The sequence below is a fragment of the Pteronotus mesoamericanus genome, unplaced genomic scaffold (genome assembly GCF_021234165.1).
Source record: "Pteronotus mesoamericanus isolate MK-2021 breed Mesoamerican mustached bat unplaced genomic scaffold, CSHL_Meso_final scaffold_54, whole genome shotgun sequence".
Classification (NCBI taxonomy): domain Eukaryota; kingdom Metazoa; phylum Chordata; class Mammalia; order Chiroptera; family Mormoopidae; genus Pteronotus; species Pteronotus mesoamericanus.
In genome coordinates, this window is record NW_026555321.1 from 73,731,040 (window position 1) to 73,747,424 (window position 16,385).

The 16,385-nt window shown below is 35.4% G+C and overlaps 1 protein-coding gene across 1 annotated transcript in view; it reads left to right on the forward strand.

Moving 5' to 3' along the window:
* SPIDR (scaffold protein involved in DNA repair) overlaps nt 1-16,385 on the forward strand; it is a 390,408-nt gene that overhangs the window by 120,636 nt on the left and 253,387 nt on the right. The window contains exon 7 of the mRNA XM_054595226.1: nt 2,727-2,827. Coding sequence (XP_054451201.1) covers nt 2,727-2,827 — 101 coding nt within the window. The remainder of the gene's footprint in view (nt 1-2,726; nt 2,828-16,385) is intronic.

Genomic DNA, 16,385 nt, shown 5'->3' on the forward strand with positions numbered 1-16,385 from the left:
AAGGTGAGTAGTTGCAAGTGAGATTTTTTTTTTTTTTGGCTCTTTAGGATAGTGCCTTTGTGTTAGCAAACTCCTTTCTCCTTCTGGCAGACAGAATTTTTGCTGGCTTTTATAGCCCGATGTTACGTCGTGCCTCTTCCAAGCTCTGGTGCTATGGCCTGGGGAGCCTGTTGGGTTGAGACCCTGTGTTCCTCAGGAGGAATCTTTGCAGCTGAAATATCTCTCAGCCACTGCCTGTGAGAGTGGAGCCATCCCTTTTTGCCCTTTCCTACCAGTCTTGAAGTGGCTTCTTATGTAAGTTATTGGTTATAGTACTTAACAAGTCTTCAGATGGTTATTCAGATTGGTGGTTCTATATTTTAACTGTAATCCCAGTTTGATCCTGGGAGGAGATGAGTATAATATCCACCTAGTCTGCTGCCATCTTGGAACGTTCTCTGATTTTTTTTTTTAATGTAAGTAGATTTTACTAGAATAATGATTGTTTATTAGAGAACATGATGTTTACATTTCTAAGTTTTGGTGCATCTATCTGATCAGAATTACCTGCAGGAATTCTCTGGGCAGATTAGAGCAGAGGTCTTGTGTGTGGTACCAGTATAGTTCTTAATGACTAAATGCAACTGTAAAATACTGATTTTGTTTTAGGGCTCCAAATACTTCCGCATGTAAGAAGTGTTCTTCCTTTATTTTTACTCTTACTTTTTACCTGTAGCCCTATAGCCCTATAGCTCCTACAGATTATTTGTGCAATACAGGACTTGACTTTAACCATATCCTTTCAGATTGTATTTTGTCTTTTTTTCCTCTCTAAAGTCATAGGTTTGGGGGAAAAAAACACATTTTAAAAATAATTATCTAGATCATTGTGGAAAGAATAACTGTGTTTTGCCTTTTTTCTTGTGTTTATTATATTTTTAAGTAGAGCTCTTTGAGATAGTTGGTATATCACTGAAGCTAAGCTTGTGAACTCTAGAGCTAGACTCCTTATGTGTTCATCCAGCTCTGCCCCACATCAGATGTCTCACCTTGTACAGGTGTTTGATGCTTAAGTGCCTCAGTTTATCATCTGTTAAATGAGGATGACAGTAATACCTACTTTTGTTGTGTCGTTTAAAAGAGAAGTATGCATGAGTTATTTCACATAAACAATGCAGAATGGCATGAAGAAGAATTTATGTATGTGCTAAGTTGAGGTAGACATGTAAAGTAGAGGTTCTTTGACATGTTTGTGATTATGAGAATTTTTATTTATTTTCTAAAAGATTTTATTTATTTTTAAAGCGAGGGGAAGGGAGGGAGAAAAAGAGTGAGAAAAACATCAGTGTGTGGTTACCTCTTGCATGCCCCCCACTAGGGACCTGGCCTGCAACCCAGGCATATGCCCTAGATTGGGAATCGAACTGGGCATGCTTTGTTTCTCAGGCCAGCACTCAGTCCACTGAGCCATATCAGCCAGGGCTAATAATGAGAATTTTTAAAGATTTGCTGTTATATATTACACACATACACAATCAGAAACAGTGCTTAGAGGAAAACAAGTACCAATAGGACAACAATGTAGGCAGTAGTGATTTTATTTATATTTATATATATATATAAATATAATGTGTATTAAAATAAGATCTTTAGATTATTGTGGAGAGAGTATAGTGTGCAATTAAAAATCATTTTTTAAAAAATCATTAACAATAGTGACTAACATTTTTTTAATGCCAGGCACTGGTAAGTGCTTTCTGGTTTTGATAACTATTTCCTCATGTGCCTAGTTATGGAATACTGGAGAATTTCCTTAATGTTTCTTTAAACACTGATATATCATCTATGAGACAAGTATTGATACCTATTCTTTTTACCTCAAAGGGATATTGTTAAAATAGAATGAGATCATTTAGTAAGATGATCAGTGAGAGATGGCTCATAATCATATAATATAAAGCATTAACAAATTAGGTAGCATCTAGTCACAATGGTAATTAACAACTAATCTTGATTTGTCTTGAGATTTTAGCTGTTTCAGGAATAGCTGACTTCTCTTAATCAAAAATATATGTATAATTATCTTTATATGTATTTAAAAATATAATTTAATGTATATGTATCTATTGATAAATAAAGACTTGTGTCGTGCATCTATGTCTATAGTTATGAATCATCTTCTTGCAATACATGGAAATTGTCCAGTTTATTTTCGTTGTGTATTTTGATTAATACTCAGTTATCTCTTTTGTTAGGATAGTGAGCCCATACCTAAATTCTCTTATAGAAGTGTTCTACCTATAAGGTTTTATCACTGACTGCAGGTCTGAACCAACTTTACATTTAATTGTTTACCACTATCTGCAGAGCAGATTTTAATTCCTTTCCACCTCAGCAGCATAACTCTTTGTATTTTTATATTCCTGGTACCTAGCTAGGCAGAACAGAAAAGAAGTTATCTGTACATGTTTATGGAATAAGTAAACTAAGAAGAATGAAAGAAGTCAAACTGGTCTGAGAGTAGTCCATATTTCTAATAATCAGAAAACTGAGCTTTCAAGAAATCTCTAAAAAATGTATTACTGACCTAGGAAGATTGTGTCTTTTAGGAAGAGAATGTAGTGTCAAGTTAAAATTTGAATGTTCTCTCTATTTGTCTCTATTTTGGGGGTATAAAATATAAATGTTGCAACTCTTCTGAAGCTTTTCTTTTAAGTAAACTTAATACATTATAATTCATTAAACAGAGGCGGTCTAGCAGAAAGACTAAATGGACTGCAGAATCGAGAGAGATCTGCCATTTCTTTGTGGAGACATCAGTGTGTTTCTTACCAAAAGACACTCTCAGGTAAGGCTTTCGCGGGCACCTGAGACTGTGGGTAAAAATATGCCAGTTAATTTTATTTTTACATTAAAATATATGAAGTTGATCATCATTATTTTCATGATCCCATTTTTCTTTAGGTGTACTACAGGTCTCAGAAATTGTTCCAAAAGGTATGAATGGAAGTAGCCCATTTGTATAAGATTTTAATGATTCCTCCCCATAGAGTTTCTCATGGTTCAACAGGAGACTTATTCTTAAAGATCTGACTTGGAGCATTCTATACTAGATCCTTTTCTTGCTATATCTTACCCAGGAGCTTTCAGACTTTTGGGATTGTGACCCATAGTAAGAAATATGTTATATCATCTCCTAATACACACATGACATTCACACAATCACACTTACACACACACATGCACAAAATACACACCCCTGAAAGTAATACTTCATAAACAACAATAACCTTAGGATGTTTGATATACTCTGCACTCACTTTTATTTTTACCATAATTGTAGTTCCATTAAATGGATGCAGGCTGTTCTAATGATTTTGAAGTGCAGTTCAAAAGTTGCTACTGCAAGCAAATGACTGAAACTCGTTTCTAACAAGTTTTTTGATTTTTAAAATATTTTACCCACCAAGAAAAGCTTTCTCTCCTTTTCATATGAGAGTGTTCTTTTTCATGATCTCTCCCTGGGTCGTCTCTCCATTTGGAGTGAGAGAAGAGGTGTGTGGGTATGGCCATCTCTTTTACATCTACTATTATTAATTGTCTCTCCAAAGAAGGACATTTAATATATAATAGCCAAGATATGGAAACAATATGAATGGTCATCAGTGGATGGTTGAAAGAAGAGTGGTACATATATACAATACAATAGTACTCAGCCTGGAATAGGAATTAAATTTTGCCATTTGCAACAACATGGATAGACCTAGTAGGTATTATGTCAAGTGAAGTAAGTCAGACAGAGAAAGATAAATACTGTATATATTTTCACTATTCTGTGGGATCTAAAAAACAAAATAAACAGAAGAGACACAAACTCTTAGATAACAGAGAAAAAAAACTGAGTTTCCAGATGGAGGCAGGTAAGGGTGGTCTGGGTGAAAAGGCTGAGGGATTAAGAGGTATGATTGGTAATTACAGAATGTTCAGGGGGATGTAAAATACAGCATAGAGAATATAGTGAATAATATTATAATGACTATGCATGGTGCCAGCTGGGTACTAGATTTATGGGGATGACTCTGTAAATTAAGTAAATGTTTAACTACTATGCTCTACACCTGGAACTAATATAGAACAATATTGAATGTAAGCTGTAATTGAAAAAACGATCAGAATAAATATTTAGGGGGATATAAAATACAACATAGGGAAATATAGTCAATAATATTATAATAACTATGTATGGTGCCAAGTGGAGAGTAGACTTATTGAGGGAATTACATTATAAGTTATATAAATGTCTTATATATTTACCTAAATATATAAGACATTTTATATTTAGACACTATGCTATTTACCTAAAACTGATATAATATTGAAAGTCAACTATAATTGAACATTTTTTTAATTAAAAAAAAAACAGTTTTCCTTCCAGGGTGATGCTTGGAATATGCATTATAATAGACTCACAGGTTATTTTTGCATATATTACAGTGTAAAATAGAACTACAGGTCTAGATAGAACAGTCAACGAGTATCACACATTTCTTTAGGAGACTTTTGAACTCTTATTTATCTTAAAATCCTTTCCAGCTATATTTTAGCAACTGTCTTCTCTCATAGTTTTGTATTAGAGTACTTTGACATAATACTTGATACTATGACCAAAGGGTAATTTTCCTGTTATATGAACTTACGGATCAGCCTGTTGTTACATTTATTACTTTGTATCTTGTCATTTTTGTATCAAGGATTATAATATTAAATAACCATTTTTATAACTCATTTGATCAGTCAAGTAGCCAAGCATACATAAAGATTGCCTAGTTGTATTATTCAGGGAAGTCAGTGATATACTGAGTTAAGCACAAAAAATAACTTAGTAGTACTCACAAATTAAAAGCCAAAGGGAGAAGACCATGCTTAAAGCATGTTGGCTTTGAAAAGTTAGTATATTTTCTCTATGTGAAATCCTGGCTTCAAGTCCAACAAAAAGAACAACTTTTCTAATATTTTATCTGAAATCCTGAAATGATTTTTATTGATATGACTGAGACATGTATCCCTTCTTGAACTAATCATTGATGGGTAGAATACAATATAGAGCACTGTGGTAGCCCAAAGCTTAACTCATGATCATTTTCTTTTCAGACTTATTTAATAAACATCAACTAGAATCTTTATGATTTTACAATATATTATCTCATTTTTCACCTTTTAGTCATCTTTCACATCCTTCTATTTACAAGTATATACATATGCATACTTGACCTATGAAATGTGAATGATCTGGAGCTGAGGTGATCACTTGTTTTCATAATCTATTCACCTCCACCTCTAAATAGTTTCTTTTTAATCTTTGTGTCACTTATCCTTTTAAATTGAGTTTGCAATTCTGTGTATAATAAATTTATTTTATTCTGTTTTAACCAGGAAAATAGTCTTGCCACTAAAATTCTCAAACTTGATCCCTTTTCCTGTTCTGCTTTTGCCACCCTTCTTTGAAGTAATTATATAAATGGTAAGCTTGGATTTCTTTGAGACTGTGTATAAATACTTGAATTATTAAATTTCAGAGAGAATACTTTTATTTCTTAATGATAGAGAACTTCTTTGTATTGAAATGTTGAGATAGGGCAGTGAACTGTAGGATGCAAAAGACAGGGTGGGAAGAAAGATAGACAAGAGGAGATAACAGATGTGACTGGGATACTCATCTTTTTCATTGAGTTTTGCTACAGCACACTTACAAGGTCAGAACATTGGAGGTACCATTTATGTACTACATCGTTGTTCATACCACGCCCTATTATTTTTCTTTCTTCCAAAAAGGTAGAATGCTAATTATTGAGGGCTCTTGGGGATCTTCCAGTCTAAGCTCCTCCTTGGGGTATTAGGAGTGTATTGCCTAGAGGAGGAAAGTGACTTGTCCTGGTTAAAGGGAGTTAAAGGAAGGAACGGAGCTACGCCTAGACTCCTGATTCTCAGTGCCATGCACTTTCAGTGATAACATATTAACAATAGTTTTTTTACTCCTTTACCAGTTTCGTCTTGATAATGCCATTGAGGAGTAACCAAACTCTCCAAACTGGGCTTTATGTGTGCAATAGGTATCTATTTTGAATTTTGTTGACTTTATATTCTTGAAGAATTGTAAATATCTTCAAGGTGAGAGCAAGACTTGGAAAAACTTTATCTGGGACCATAGATTTCTAGGAAATACAGAAAATAGCTTCTACCTGTCCTCTTTTCTCTTTCAACATTATCCTCATAGTTATATCACATTTGGAGTTTCTCTGTCTGGCAGGTGCAATGCTGAGGGCTTACTATTGAATATATATTGTCATTTAGTATTCAAAAGATATTCTAAGATAGAGTTTGCTCTTATTTTCCAGATGAGGAAATTGTAGGTTAAAGATATGGTATAGATAGTAAAGTCAAATTTGAAGTATATCTCAAGTCCATGTACCTATTCACCAATCTATACAGGCATTCATTAGATTATTTGTTTGGGCTGGGGGAAGTTAGGATTAAGAAAGCAAGAGGTTAAGGCATCAGCAAAAATAGAAATATTGATATAAATATGAGTTTTATTTGGGGGAAACTAGTAGTCGTTCAGTGTGTAGGTCTGTATTGCATGGCTGAGACAGCACAAATTGGAACTGCCTAGAACTTAAGGTTGCAGAGACTGTGTTAACTGTGGATCTGTGTAGGTAGGATGCCGTAAAATCTTATGATTTGGATAGAAAGATGGCAGACTGTCTTCTTAATTATTCATATTAATACATACTAGAAATCATTGTATATATATTATTGTCCTACCTTCTCATTACAATAAAGTAACCAAATACTCAAACACAGAGTTAAAAGAGTATTTTCTGGAGGTTGAAATACAAAAATACCAAGTACAGCTGGGTATCTGAAATGAAGAGGGAAAAGATGATCTTTTGTTTGGCTTATAACCACCAAATATCATATTTGGAATGTTCCTTAACAATTTTTCTTCTTAAATCTGGGGACAGAGCGTTTGTAATATTATCATGGAAAAAAAAGAAAGACAAAAGCAAAGTAGAACAAAAAAAAAAATCACCCAAAAATTATTTTATTAATTTGATATATGTGACAGTCTTTAATAGATTTTTCTCTTGGAAATTTGAAGATTTTGGGAATTTGGATTTTAGTTTTTTAAATTTATCTTTAATTTTATTTTGAATTATAGTGGACATACAATATTATGTAAATTTCAGGTATTCAACATAGTGAATTGACATTTCTATATTTTACAAAGTGATTGCCATGATAAGTTTAATGACTGTCACCGTACATAGTTATTATGATATTATACTCTATTCCCTATATATTACATCTGCCTACCTTATTTTATAGTGTGAAGTTTGTACTTCATAATCTTCTTCCCTTTTTCTACCCAATCCCTTACCCTCTTCCGCTCTGACAACTATCTGTATGTTCTCTGTATCTATGAGTTAGTGTTTTTCTTTTGTTTGCTCATTTGTTTTGTGTTTTAGACTCCATATATAAGTGAAATAATATGGTATTTTTCTTTCTCTGTCCTACTTACTTAACATGATACCCTCTAGATCAGCAGTTGCCAACCCTTTTGGCACCAGGGACTGGTTTCGTGGAAGACAATTTTTCCATGGATAGGGGCAGGGGGTGGTAGTGGAGGATTAGGAGGCGGAGCTCAGACAGTAACGTGAGTGAAGTTTTGCTTTCCCCCCTGCCACTCTCCTCCTGCTGTGCGGCCCATTTCCTAACAGGCCTCTCTAGAGTGGTACCGGTCTGCAGCCCCAGTGGTTGGGACCCCTGCTCTAGGTCCATCCATGTTGTAGCAAATGGCAAGATTTCATTCTCTGTATGGCTGAGTAGTATTCTGTTGTATATACGGGAATAGGCAAGAGTAGGCTTACAGTTGTGGGTATGTAAAATGGAGTTTAATCTTGTATTATTATTTATTAATTATTATATTTTTTCCATACAAATATCTCTAAACCTACTTTTGCCCATCAATGTATGTACCACATACACTTTTCCATTCATCTATTAATGGACACCCAGGTTGTTTTCATATACTGGTTATTGTAAATAGTACTGCAATGAATAGAGGGGTGCGTATATCTTTTTGAATTTGGTTTTTTATTTTTATTTTGGACAAATACCCAGAAGTGGAATTACTGGAGTACTATTTTTAATTTTGTGAGAAATCTTCATACTGTTTTATATAGTGGCTGCACTAATTTACAGTTTCAACAGCAGTGCAGTTTTCCTATTCTACACATTCTTGCCAACACTGCTGCTGTCATTTTGATAACAGCCATTCTGACAGGTGTGAGGTAGTATCTTATTGTGGTTTTGATTTGAATTTCCCTGATAAGTAGTGATACTGAGCCCCTTTTCATAAGTCCGGCAGCCATCTGTATGTCTTCCTTGGAGAAATGTCTGTTCATGTCCTCCACCCTTTATTTAATTGGATTTTTTGTTCTTGATGTTAACTTATACGTTTTTTTTAATACATATATTTTGGATATTAACCCCAACTTGAATATATTATTTGCAAATATCTTCTCCCATTGAGTACATTGCCTTTTTATATTGTTGATGGTTTCCTTCACTGTGCAAAATCTTTTTAATTTGATAAAGTCTCATTTGTTTATTTGTTTGTTTGTTACCTTTACCTAAAGAGTCATATACAAAAAAAAAATTACTAGGACTGATGTCAAAGAGTTTACTGCTTATGTTTTCTTCTGTGGGTTTTATGGTTTCAAGTCTTTTATTTAGACTTTAATCCATTTTGATTTTATTTTTGTATATGATGCAAGAAAGTGGTTTAGTAGGTTTTTTTTTGTTTGTTTTTTGTTTTGCATCTATCTGTCCACTTGCCAATTATTAGACACCATTTATTAAAGAGACTGGCCCCCCCCCCCCATTTTATATTCTTTCCTACTTTGTTTTAGATTAGTTAATTGGCCATAAAAGTGCAGGTTAATTTTGGGCTCTCTACTCTGTTCTGTGTGTCTGTTTTTATACCAGTACCATATTGTTTTGATTACTCTAGCTTTGTAATATAGTTTGGGGTTAGGAGCATGACACCACCATCTTTGTTTTGTTCAAGATTTCTTTGCCTATTTGGTATCTTCTTTGGTTCCATATACATTTTAGTATTATTTGTTCTAGTTCTGTGAAAAATTCCATTGGTATTTTGCTAAAGATTACATTGAGGCTGTAGATTGCTTTAGGCAGTAGGATATCTTAATGATACTATTTTTTCCAGTCCATGAGCACTGTATATCCTTCAATTTATTTGTCTTCTCTTCAGTTTCATCAATGTCTTAGTTTTCTGAGTACAATTCTTTTATCTCCTTGGTTATAGTTATTTCTTGGTATTTTATTCTTCTTGATGCATGGGATTATTCTCTTTGTAAATGAGATTACTTCCTCAGTTTCTCTTTCTGCTAATTTGTCATTTGTGTATAGAAATGCAACAGATTTCTGATATTAATTTTGTATCCTGCAACTTTACTGAATTTATTTATTTGTTGTAATAGTTTCTTGTTGTAATCCCTAATGTTCTCTACATATAGTATCATGTTATCTGGAAATATTGACAATTCTTTCCAGTTGGTTAACTTTTATTTCTTTTCTTTTTAAATCTTTATTGATTTTAGAGAGAGACAGGAAGGGGTCAAGAGAAACATTGATTTGTTGTTCCACTTACTTATGCATTTGTTAGTTACTTCTTATATGTGCCCTGACTGAGGTTGAACCCACTAACTTGGCATATGGGATGACACTCTAACCAACTGAGCTTCCTTGGTAAAGGGCCTTATTTCTTTTTCTTGTCTGCTTGCTGTGGCAGTGACTTCCAATATTATGTTGAATAAGACTGGTGAGAGAGGGCATCTTTGTCATATTCGTGATCTTATAAAAAAGCTTTTAGCTTTTTACCTTAAGTGTGACATTACCTGTGGGTTTCTCATGTATAGCCTTTATTATGTTTAGGTATGTTCTTTATATACTTTGTTAAGGTTTTTTATCATTAATGGATGTTGAATTTTGTCAAATGGGTTTTCTGCATCTATTGAGATGATTGTATGATTTTATCCTTCATTTTGTTTATCTTTTGTATCACATTGATTGATTTGTGGATAGTGAACCATCCTCGCATTTCTGAAATAAATCCCACCTGATAATAGTATATGATATTTTTAATGTGTTGATTTGCTGAGTTGGTTTGCAAATATTTTGTTGAGGATTGTTTTATATATATGTGTATATGTATATTTATTTATTACAGATATTGGCCTATAATTTTTTTTGTAGTATCTTTGGTTTTGGTACATTGGTAATACTGACCTTGTAGAATGAGTTTGGAAGCATTCCTTACTCTTCCTTTTTTTTGGGGGGGGGGGGCGGGCGGGGATAGTTTGATAAGGATAGAAGTTTAAATGTTTCATAAAGTTGTGCAGCATCCTGGTTGTGGACTTTTGTTTTGGGGAGTTTTCTGATTACTGATTAATTTTTGTTACTCGTAATTGGTCTATACAAATTTTCTGTTTCTTTCTGATTCAGTTGTGGAAGATTATATGTTTCTAGAAATTTATTTTTTTCTTCTAGGATGTCCAATAATCTGGCTTATAATTGTTCATATTATGCTCTTACAATTTTTTGTATTTCTATGGTGTTGTCACTTCTTGCCTTTTGCCATCTGTTGGCTGTTTGTTAGACTCAGCCACTGAAAGAGCCTCATGCATTATGTAAATTGCATGAGGCAGATACTCAGGGATTCACTGAGTTGTGTTCACCTGATTAATGTATATTCAAACTTGCCACCAATGCTGGGTCTGAGGCCACTCAACAAGGTACTCGGCAATGCTGGGTACATTGAGGCCATCCATCACCTGCCTGAGGCCTGGGAACCTTTGTGGTGGGGTGGGATCTCAGGGTGTTGTCAGGGTGGAGCTAGTAAAGTTCATCAGGCTACAACAGATTATGATTTGCCAGGTAGGTGGAAAGTCTGCACCACAACAGCAGTGCCTGTTGTGCACTGAAGATAGCGCTCTCCCTAAAGCGACTCAACTCATCTGTATGTCTCTGACACCCCTTGAACTTCCTTGAATTCTTTTTGACAGTTTTTTAAGGAAGATAATAACATGGGCCCAGACTGATTGTCAATTGGCAGAGTCTACAGCCCTGACTGTGTTGGCCAGGGCAGTGCCAGTGGGATTTGTCAAGGTGGAGATAGTGCAGCTTCCTTTGCTAATGTCGTGTGGAAGGGGGGCTTAACACAGGAAAGGTGGCACCTGTCAGGTATGAGGGACCATGTCCCTAGCTCTAAAGCCACATAACTCAGTTTATTCCTGTGTGTCTCTGAGTCCCCCCAAGCTTGCTCAGAATGGTTCAAAATTTTTTAAGAAACTGCAACATGGGCCCAGGCTAGTTGCTGCTAGCAGGGCTTACAGACATGAATGAGTAGTGAGGACTCGGAGTCAGGGTTGGGTAGTATAGCTCACGAGACTAATGCCATGACGGGGTAGTGCTTGACCCAGGAAAGATGACATTCTCTAGTGGAGCAAGAGAAGGACTCCACAGAGGGACACTAGTACCTCTTCCTCTAGTCCTCTCCTTGAAGCCACACAACAGTCTTTCCCTGTATAACTCGTATCCATTGAGCCACCGGTCTTCCTCCAGAGCCTAGGATGTGTGCCTGTCAGCAAGTGTGTGTGCAAGTTCTTTTAAGAGTATGCCTGGGTTTCCAGTAGCTTTTTTTTCTCCCCAGGGCAGAATCCCTCCTGATTTTCACAGCCAGAAGTTATGTGGGCTCTTCTTCCCTGCATGGGGTTGAGACCCCTCACTCTTCCAGGCCCTTTGCAGCTGAGATATCCCTCCAGATTCCCAACTGCCCACGTGCAGGTGTGGAGTCAGCTTGTTTCTTGTTTCATGTTCTCTTACCAGTCTCAGCATGGCTTCTTCTGTATATCCTTAATTATAAGATATCTGCAGTTAGTCCTCAGGTTATCCAGGCTGATTGTTTTATAATTTAGTTGCAATTTTGATGTGTCATGGGAGGAAGTGAATGCAACTTCTACCTACTCTACCATCTTGGGCTGAATCCTGCTTTCCATAAATTACCATTTTGTTTTGAAATATAGCACAAGAAAAGAAAATATAGAAGACTTAGATATGCAGATTAACAAGTACTTGTAAAGCAAGTACCCCTATGACCACCAGTACTCAAATAATAGAAGTAGATGGTTATCTGTTAGGCTTAGTATTTTTTAACTCACCAGAGAAGAACAGTAAATTGATGCCATATCTCTTATCTTTTTCATAGTAGGTGACCATAATATTTTAACTTGCATTTTGTTTAGTTTTACTTTGTCTCTTATTTGTTTTGTTAATGTAGGAACATCCAAACCTGTAGAGACTTTTTATTATAGTTTATTTGAGCCAAACTGATAATATATGCTAGGGAACATGATTTCAAATGCTCCATAGAATAATAGTTTTCTTGCTGCTTTTATGAATTTGCAATTAAGGAATTTTACATGAAGGTGGGAGAAAGCTACGTGGGCATCAGATTAAAGGATAGTTAACAAGTTTGTATGTGTGTTTTCTCAAGGGTGGTTATGCCTTAGAGGGGTATTACTTTTGACAGCTTTAAGGCCTGTTAACCTATGTGCACAAGAACAGTGGAAAGGGCTTCCTTAAAATCCTGCTACTAAAGAAGTTATAGCCCTGGGACGCGACTATCCACTGTGGCCTGCCCATTTAGGAATTTATAATCAGATCACCCTGTGAGGTTACTTTTTATAGGACCCCATTTTTTTGTCTGCATATTCATTCATTCATTCATTCATTCAAACTTCTAATAAGCAACAGATATGTATCTATCACTGACAGAACTAGCCCTATTAGAAATTAAAATTTTTTGCTTTTTTACTTAAAATATTAAAGCTTTACTTTTTAGAAATATACAAAACAGTATTTTACCTTTGAAAATGTTTTAATAATGTCTGTAAGATTTTACCTCTTGAAGTACAGTTGGAAAATCAGACAGAAGAAACAAAGCTGCAGGAAATAAAGCATTATTCCTTGGTGATTAGGATAATGACTCCAGTGAATTACTCCTTGAATAATATTTTATTGTAAAAGCCTCAAAGCATCTAACTAATACTTTTAGATTTTCTTCACACTATGTTATAATTTGGACGTATTAGTAAATACTGTAAAATTAATTGTTGAAAACTTTAAAAAAGTCATCATTGGAGAAGGTGTTGGGACAGTTTAAACATTCCTTTTATAAAAGAGTAATTTGTCACAATCAAATATATTTTTTCACAATTAAGAAGGAGGGGAAATGTGAAATAGTAGAGAATTCCACCCTGAATTTTACTTATGAAGTACTAAAATGTAGTCGTATACCTTTGTGTCAGGAAGTGAAAAATTCAATAACAAGACTGGTTTCTTCAGTGAGGCAGTTTGTCAGAATGCAGAGTTCTTTGTCCTCGACCATAATTAGCTGTGGACACACTCCAAGACTTGGTTTTGTAATCTCCTACACCACCGCAGGTTCCCCTTCAGCACACCTCCTGAGCCCTCCTTGTTCCCAGCATGACCCTTATACGTACACTTCTGTGCTCCTGATAGAAAGGACTGCTGAGAATGTGAGAATATGTCCCCAGTGTCCTTCTGGCCCGTCCCATCAGTGACACGCATGGGGTGGGGTCCCCTCAGCCTTGGTGGCGCCTGCCTCATTCTCACTGTTTTCAAGGGGCTTCTTTGAGCCCCAGGAGCCCCTGAAGTGGGGTCATGTTCCAGGCTTGCCACATAAGTGGTTAAGAAAGGAAGAAGAAATGTCAGGGTCAGCATTTTCTGTACAGAGCAGGAAGAAGAGCCAAGAATTCTCCGTAAATATGCATGTGTCTAAAAGATTTACCTAATTTCCTTGATGTACTATTTTCTCATAATTAAAGAGTAACTTGAGGTAGAAAATGTTTGGATGATCATTTCTGCCGAAGCAAGTTGACTCCCATCTGGTACTAGTTAAGGCCCCTATCCCCATGTGCCCAGCATAAGTAATATCCCTTAATTTATTTGAAAAGTAATTGTTTGAAAATACATATGTATAATCTAAGTCTCTTAATATTTTGTATTTAGGAAAGAGGTATATAGTGAACTGTACATTTAATTTGGCTGATTTTTGACAATATTTTTTGCCTATTAAAATCTTGTTTCTGTGAGGACATAGGGGATTTTGGACATAATATGACATGTTTTTACAATATGTATGTTAATTTTACAAAATAAGAATGACATGGATTGAAGAAATTTTGTTAGTTTTGTAGTTCTAGGTCTTTACAAAAAGTAATTTAAATTTATCTTAAACTCCTTGACTTACCTTAATTTACCACCCTTTCTTTCAACTGAAGGGATGTTGCTTGTGACCTACTCTGTGTATATTAGCTCTGATTTGGCTGGAGAGTTTTTACCATAGTTCCTTTTCTTAACTTCCCCTTTCCTCTGGGGGTTAAGGGAGCTGTCTCTGGATTATCTCCAACTTCCCTCTGGTCAATAAAACCAGAAAGCCAATTCAGTGTTTAAGCTTTATTTATCATTTTTTTGTTTCTTTTATATCCATAGACACATTTCTGTGCAGCAGTAGTATTTAATATAATTCTTTGTAGTCATGAGCAAGAAGAATTCACATGCATATTCTTGGCTGAGTTACTCAAGTTAGGAAACAAACTGTGATACTTGTCTACTGTTAGAGCTGTGATTTCATGTCCCAAGTGACTATACTTTCCAGTCATCATTTTAAGTGGAAGTTAACCAAAGAGTAAAGAGTTTATACTTGACTTTACTAATGCCAAGTTATTTCATAATTTTATTGAAAGTAATGATAGGACCTGAGAAATAGAGGAAGGGATACTAAATACCAGACTCAACTCTCTGGCTAACATATTTGTCATACCTTAGCTACTTCTGTCTGTCTCACCTTTTCACCTTCATTCCTAGAAATAAATTACTTCTTGTGAATTTTTCTACCTAAAAATTAATGAAATGAAGTTTGGTGATACAGCAGAATTAAATGATGCTTTCAGGTTTCTTGTAGATTTATTTAATTTATACTTTATTCGTTTCTTTTTACATGAAATGAAAAATAGCTGTTACACAGTTTTAAGATTTTTTTCCCATAGGCCTGAGGTTTAAAGAACCTTTATTTCTGTTTTCTACTGTAAATGATCCAAAAATAAGATTACAAGGTTAGCCCATTCCACATGAATTATAAACTGGATAAAATGCATTTCCTATTGAATTCCATATGTGACTTGGTAAATAAAAATTCATTTGTTGTGTTAAATTGGAATCTCATTAACAACAAAAATTATTTATATGTCAGAAACTCTGTGTTTGACTTTTAGAAAACACAGAGTTTCGATATTGATATTGAAAAAACAGGATTTTCTCTGGCTTGCTCAGCCAGTTGTAATTTTTACCCTCTAGCCTAGTTCAGTATCACACTGGCATTTGTCCATGCTCTGAAATCTCGTGTATGTCATCTTAACCTTTTCACCAGTCTAGTTTTCCACACTTTGGCTCATTTTTATTTTGAAAGGAGTGATGGTTTTCCATTCGGGATTCTGGGATTCTGTTGACTGGAGAAACCTGTTTGACAGCACATGTGCAGACTTGACTTTCCTCATCTTTCAGGAGAGATGCCAAGGGACGATGAGTTTACAGGCTAGGTGTCCCTGATCTGGGGATACAGATGTCAGTGTGGGCTGCTGCTTATCTATCATGCAGTACAATTTTTTCCTCAACAAATGTGGTGGTAAATTTTTCTTTTACAAAATAGGAAACTTTTTAGTGTTCAAATAGAATAAACCAGTTCTTGGACTAGTAAAATGCCTTATAAAGTTGTTAAAAATTGGAGACTATGTTTTTGTATTATTATAGTGATTTAAAAGAGTAGCCTGCGATCTACTTGCATACCCACTTCCATCCCAGTGTGACACTGCTTCATTTCTACCAGTGCACAGACGTTGTTCCTGTCTGCTGTCTTCTTACAGCACTCATGCAGCTAGTTGCCTTTTTCTTCAAGGACAGTACTTCCTCTTGGTTTTCTGTTTCCCATGTTCATTTTCCTTCTTGGTTCTTTGCTGTCTCCTCCTAGCCCTCTTTCTTGTTTTCTGTGCCCTTCCTGGATAAGCGGGGATCTCTGTGTCACCTCCCCCAGGATTTCTGGGAGGGCTGGTAAATCTATTTCCCGCTGGCTTTCCTGGCTCAGCCCCAGCCATACCTGCATCCAAGCATCCTACAGGCCCCTCAGACTTACCTTCCGTGGCCCATTAACCTAGCGGTCTTCTATTGGTCTTTCTTGTACATTT